Below are 6,898 nucleotides of genomic sequence, written 5' to 3'. Positions count from 1 at the left end.
GATTAGACTCAATTATGTCAGAGGTTTTTTTCCAACCTAACTGATTCTGTGATTTTAAGCGCAGAAAGAGACATTTCTGTGGAAGAACAGCTGTTTTCATAAATCTCCTCTGTGTGGCTTTTGATCACATCTCAGTTGAGCTGCTGTGTGCAGGGATGAAGTCATCAGCTGTCCCACTGGGCAGCTCTTTGGCCTCACCTTGAGCTCTTGAAGCAGCACGCTGTTCTCCCCTGGCAGATCCAAGGATCCCTTAAACAGCAGTGCCCAGGACCTGGGCACTGCTCAGTGTCACGGGTGGATAACTTCATGACACTTACATGGACACTATTTTATAAAACTTAGCTAATAGCCGTGCTGTTTTCAGACACTTTGCTATGCTTAGAATTGGGGTGGTACATCTCATCACTGCTTTTCTTGCTCTGCACTGACAAAAAGAGGTTTTCTCCCAGTGAAGTTAACCTGGAGGCCACTGGACTGTTAATGATCCATCCAGTCTTCTTTTGTTTAAACTCTACCCTTACCATGAGGACAAGTTCTAAAATTATTGTATCACCTACATTTTGAAAAGACACAGTTACCCTTTATATTTAACTTAAAAATTGTTTCTCTGAGTATGAAATAGGTTACTAGATCAGTGCAAAAGGAAGTGGATGTGGTATTAATAGATTGGTGTTAGCCACTATTGTATGTGGCTTGCAGCAGTGCTCAAAAAGGAACTGAGTAAGAATTACTGTTCTTACCATGAAGGCTTGGACTGCCTATAAAGACATGTGTCATTACATGTTTCAAAATGTCATTTCTGACATAGGTGTTCTGGAGGTGTGCTGCCAGAGGTGTTCTGGAGGTGGGCATTTTCCTCTTGCTGCCCCTTGCCCTTTGAATGCTGCCTTCTTTTCTTCAATTACATTACAAATCCTGCCTGCATGCTAAACAATATTTCTTGTTTTCACTGGGGAAGGAGAGAGAGAAATGCATGTTTTAACAAACATTAACATTTGTTTGTGTTCTATGGTTAAACCCACCAAGTTAGACCATGGAATCACAGAACAACCCAGGCTGGAAGGGACATTGGGATCTCATGTGATCCAACCTTTCCTGGGAAAGGGAGCTTAGATGAAACTCTCTAGTGCCCTATTCAGTTGTACCCTGAAAACTGCCAGGGAGAGGGACTCTACCACATCCCTGGGCAGGTTCTTCCAGTAAACAATCGTTCTTACTGCAAAAAAGAGTCTTATGTTGAGCTCAAAGATGGAGAGCCCATTACAGAAGAGGCTGATTCATTCTCTCAGTGTCACAAAGATGGATTTTCTAGGGGATCTGTCTCAGAGAACAGTGGTGGTTTGTGCCACAGGTGGCTGCTGGCTCAGTTTGGTTCACCTCCCAACACATCTGAAAAAAGAAGAAGGGTGTTTAGACCCAGCCTTAGTTCCTTAATGGAAAATCACTACAGCTGAAGAAAACCCTTCTAGAATGATTTCTTGAACAACTACTGTTTAGCCTTGGAAAGCACATGGAATTTGAGTAAAAACATGATTTGCCCCAGACTGTAAAAGCCTGGAAGTTCTGTGAATTTGCTGAGTTTTATGATGTATTCCAAAACACTGATTACTGTCATCAGAGCTGATCCAGTTCATTTATTTTGCCACAAGATATCTGTTTCTTATGCAAGCTACCAGATAGTACCTAAAAAGTACTACAGAAAATGAAAGTCTTGACGTCCATGGACCTCAGGTCAAATCCATAAACTACTTGGATTTTCCAGCAGCATTTTGATAACTCTTCTAAGATTATCTTACTCAGACAGATCTTTTCCCATGCTCCAATTTTTCTGGAAAAAAATTATACAAATCTCAAGGCTTTAAAATACAGATTTTAATGTATTTTCTTAAAATATTAGTGTATTTACACAAATTCCTCATGTAAGAAATATTTTTACTTGGCTATTTTTAAACATCTAGTTTAAAAAATGTTCAGCCAGATGACTACATCACACAAATATGAAAGAACATTCACTGTAGATGTGAGCTATTAAAAAAATACAGCACAGAAACACATACCATTGCTATAACAGTAAGTGAGTGCACATATTGAAGTTGCTAGCTTCCACAAACAGTTCTTCCCATAGAAATTGCTTAGTCTGTGTCAGTAACTTCTACCCACTTCTATATTGGAGTTCCCATTTCTTTCTTCTTCACAAAAACCCCCCCCCCCCTTTTCTCATACAGAGGTTGCAATAAAATGCATTACAGTAGTATTTCATTTACAAAACAAATGACATAAAAACTTGTTTCTTAACCCATTGGATTGTATTTCACTAAAACAAAGTCCTTTCATGGAGATGCAAGAGAGATTCCAAGAGCTGTCTGGATGTGGAAAATTATCTCAAAGCAATCCTGCCTGGAAAGGTGGACTTGAATTGCTGCAAGATGTTGTGCAGATTCCCCTTTGGAAGGATCTCATCTTCAGATTTGGTAATTGGGATAGCATGTTAAGCATTGCAGTTAGTCAAAATAAATACAAATAAATTAAAAACAAATTATGGAAGGAAATTATTCTCTTGTTGATATTGCTTGGAGGAAGGCTGAGAAGTGAAGTTTGTGGCAATATCTAGATTACAATGAACGGCAGATGCTTTTACTTCAGTAGTACTCTCTGAACAAGGAAACAAGAGCTATGAGCAGGGCTGTGATTTTGGAGAAGGACAGTAGTGATCTTCTTTCAAACTTCGTTAGGAAGCCATTTTCCTGTGGGAAAAACCACACACAATTAGGGACAGCTTAAAAACAGCATGTAAGGAAATCACACCACTCCCTGTGTCAGCACTGTGCAGTGAGGGACAGCTTTTCAGAGCTCTGCCTCCAAAAGATGAATAGCTTTTTAAAAATAGTCACTCAAAATAGCTGCACTTTGCTGAATGTTTGTTTCATCTCCAAGTCAAGGCTATGCCCTCCCTGTGTAAATAGAAAATAAACGTGAACTCTATCAGCTGAGCCCACATCTTCCAGGAAGGTACAAGTGCTATGTTTCTATTGTACTAATACACCCAGAAATATCTTCCTTTAAGCTTCCTTATTCCACTATGATGAGCCTCCTATTATGACAGAATGTTGCCAGGAGTTGATACTTCTCTGAAATAAAATTGACTCTATTTGAAAGAGATGGAAAGATAAGCCTTTATAATAAATCCAATGCATCAAGGGGCCAAGAGTCACTGTCACGTTTTTTTTTTCCTGCTACTGAGAGAGAAGGATTAAAACAAGCAGAAAGAAAAAAAAAAAAAAAAAAAAAAAAAAAGGAAAAGTAAGACACTAGAAAATAAATCAGGGGAAAAAAATTAGTAGGAAATATGAGAGAAGTGGGATGAGAGGGGGTGGAAGGAAAAAGTAACATTTACATATAAGTAAAGGAAAAAGTACCAAGGAAATTACTGACACTGCTGTCATTGATTGTCAGATTTCCCCCTACTGCAAAAAAAAAAGTACGGGTGTGAAGAAATTTTGCAGAGCAAAAGAATATTTCCCTTCCCTTCACTGGCAAAATGGGAATTTCATCAGCTTGGCAAAACAGTCCGCTTAGTAACAAGTATGTTTTTCAGCATTGACCATTCATGGGTGGAAGTTCTAGGATTATCTCAGTCCAAACAGAAAAGATTTAATGCCAGTTGTACTTACCAGTACATTTGTTGTAAGTAAAAGTGATTTGGGGAATTAAATAATGGCTTTGTTGAAATCCACAGCAAAAGTGCTGACTTCATTTGTGAGGATCACACCTTTGTATTCTTACCTTACATTGAACTTAAGTATTTTTGGACCAGCTTCTCTATGCAAGCAAAATTGCTGTGCTGACCTTAGGATGCCACTTAATTTTAGATTTAATAATGGAAATTTCAGGGTATGTGTGGTTTAACCTGCTTTGAGTGGGAGGCTGGACCAAATGATTTTCTAAGGTCATTCTCAACCTGAATTATGGCATGATCCTGTCATTCAAAACTGGCAAGTGCCTTGTAAAAATAAAGTTGTCTTTTATGACTGTTCTGTTTAAAGCAGAAGCAAAGCTCTCACTGTAAGTCTCAATGAGACACTCCAGACACCAAATATTAAATCAATACATGTAACCCCGAATAAAATGGTTCTGAGAGTGTGTATAGCAATAATTAATTAAATCTCCCAATGTAGACTTTGGTGGAAAATGAGAAACTCACCCAGCCACCATTCGCATCAATCCATTCAGCTTTGTTGTTTATGATGTACTCTGTGATGAAATAAGAGATCTGCTCCTTCTCCTCCGCAGTCAGCTGAACCCCATGCTCTTGAAGCTTCTTGGTGAGGACACCTCCAAATGTAAATATGGTCATAATTCGCCCCCAGTTAGTATTTCCATCAGCAAACTTTTCATCCATGACTCCATTGAAAATTCTCTTGGCAACGGCTACAGAGGTGATGTCAATCCTGTCCAGGAGTGGCCTGAGAGCCTCCTCAGTTTGTTCTTGCAGAGAGGATGCCATGGTTCTCAGGACATGAGCAACCCTGGTCTGGGCTGGTCCCAGGTGTGATTCCTGGAGCACATACTGCAGATAGTCCTGAGCCAGGTAATAAACATAGTAGAACTCAGCAGTTTCCATTCAATCCAGAGTGCAGAGAGCAGCTCACTGCTGGCAGTCAGGCTCGGCACTGAGCAGCCACAGGACATGCACGCGCTTTTGTTCCGTCGGTTCCGATGGAATCTCTCTGGTTTTACCACAGAATTTCCTGTAAAAGGTAGTGACTTAATGGCTGCGTCGGGGAATATGTCACAGAGGAAATGAAAGAAAAAGTATCTCCTTTTATGTCGTGAGTGATTTATTTCTCCAAATGGTGTGATTCCGCTACTAAAATGGACCAGATTTTACCACATTCTTAGTAGCATAACTTGGCATTTTCTAGGGACTTTTGCTACATACCACTAGCAAAGGTTTGGCATTTGGCTTGCAAAATTCCAAGAATGGTGTGTGCTAGCAAAGGTTTGGCATTTGGCTTGAAAAAACATGCCCAGAAGTGCATGCTGCTGGAGATGCAGACATACAGCACCCCCAGTCCAATCTCCTTGCCAGGGTTAAGGCTGCAATCTGTATTGCAGGTTTATGGGTTATTTCTGGCCACAACTTTGTGAAGAAACTGATATGTATTCCCAACAGGATGGAAGAATGGATAAACTTTCTTCAGCACTCAGGGAGTTTTACAGAAGTGCAAAAAGTGGGAGCACAACAGTGGTACAATTATGGTGTGGTACAAGGGGAAAGTCAGCTTTATAGCATTATCTCTGCTCCAGACTTTCCCACACTCTCTCTGAGTGCTCTTCAAGGTCCTTCTTTGAAGATTTGAATGGGAAGCTTCAAAGATTTCTTTCCCCCATGGGGAGCTCTGCTGTATAAGATGTTATAAGTATGAAAGACAATGCTAATGCAGGCAGCATGTCAGAACATGGGATGGAGAATAGGGGGCCAGTGATGTGTGATACCACCTGAATCTTTCAGGACAGGTAAAAAAGAAGTATCATGATCCCTACAACTGCTCTTAGATTCAAATTTTCTGTCAAGCTGTTATTTTTGGGAGAAGAGGGAGGAGTATCTAGCCAGCTTTTTCCTTACAAACATCTTGTCCTGAGGCAATCTGATCTTGCTAAAGGGCCAGGATGTGTCCATGGAGAATTTCACCCCATTGCAAAGGCTTCAAAGAGCAGCAAGCAGTTTGATGTCTGGACACCCCTCTCTTTCTCCATCTTTCTTTATCCCTCTACTTCTTACCCACCTTTCTTTCACTGCTCTTCTTCCTTTGGAAGCAAAAGGCACTCCCAGCACCCACACCAACAGCTTTCCTTTGTCCCAGGCGTGGCTGTGAGCCTGTTTCCAGTCCTGGGCACTCCCTGATGCTCAGACTTACAGAAAAGGAGCAGAGCTGCAGTCTCAGATGTCAGGATAGCACTGGCACCGAATTGCACTGGGGAAAGCCTGTCTGGAGTGTGAAACAGCTCTGGTGTCACACACTGCTAACCCTAGCCAGCCCCCCAGAATGCGTGTGCAGCTGCTCTGACATCACAGGTTTTGTAGAAACCCATTGACTAGACCAGGGTAGTTTCCACTTCCTGCTGAGGTTATTTCTGTACGTGGTGAGTCTGGCCAAGAGTGACACAGTCATCTTCCATCATAGCAGGGCTTGAAACCTCGAGATGGAGCCAGCACAGCATCCAGCACTTCAGGATTATTTCCCTCATTTTCTCTTGGAAGCAAAGAGAGAGGGGGCTTGGTGTTGTGTTCACTTTTGGGAGAGAATGTGTTTCAGAGGGCAGTGCGAGCTGAAAAATTCCAGCGTTAGATGTTACCCCCAGGGAAGGATGTGATGTCAGGACTAGGAATGAGCTGGGTGTGGGAAGCTGGATCTCTCCTCTTTCATACCCTCTTGTTCTTAGCAAAGCTCATTTTGAAAGTTCAGAGGTATTTCCTATCCAGTACCTGCAGCTGTTGTTTTGGCAGAGCTGTCAGGCTGACTTTGCCTTTGTTATGTTCAGTGATTTCAGCAAAATGCTATCATTTGATGAGGAATGCAAATGGGAAAAAAAAAAAAAAAAAAAAAGGATGTAACAGTCGCTAACTCTTTCCAACTGGACAGGAATTTCTGGTGCAGAGGGAAGTCATTGCTCACCACCCCTCCTGTCAGATGCTTGCTGCAAACAGGGCTGAGAGAGGTACTAGAGCGGACATCACAAGAATCCTCTGCCTATATAGCACAGTCTGCGAAATTATAGATCACTCCTGAATTTCTTAGTAACTGATTAATGAAAAGTTTTTGGTATTCTCTGAGAATATAATAGTTGAATATGAGGACAGTGAACAATACCTATGGAGACCAGTTTTGTTTTCTTC

General features: G+C 41.3%; 1 protein-coding gene across 1 annotated transcript; it reads right to left on the bottom strand.

Moving 5' to 3' along the window:
• Positions 1-1,862: 1,862 nt before the first annotated feature.
• Positions 1,863-4,718, bottom strand: BCL2A1 (BCL2 related protein A1). Its single transcript, XM_063169218.1, has 2 exons — positions 4,202-4,718; positions 1,863-2,744 (listed from the first exon to the last, which is right to left on the bottom strand). The coding sequence occupies exons 1-2, from the start codon at positions 4,619-4,621 to the stop codon at positions 2,640-2,642; spliced, it is 525 nt and encodes a 174-aa protein (XP_063025288.1). The 5' UTR covers positions 4,622-4,718; the 3' UTR covers positions 1,863-2,639.
• Positions 4,719-6,898: the final 2,180 nt, after the last annotated feature.

This window comes from Melospiza melodia, chromosome 15 (assembly GCF_035770615.1).
Source record: "Melospiza melodia melodia isolate bMelMel2 chromosome 15, bMelMel2.pri, whole genome shotgun sequence".
NCBI lineage: Eukaryota > Metazoa > Chordata > Aves > Passeriformes > Passerellidae > Melospiza > Melospiza melodia.
This window is presented reverse-complemented; position numbering and strand designations above follow the sequence as displayed.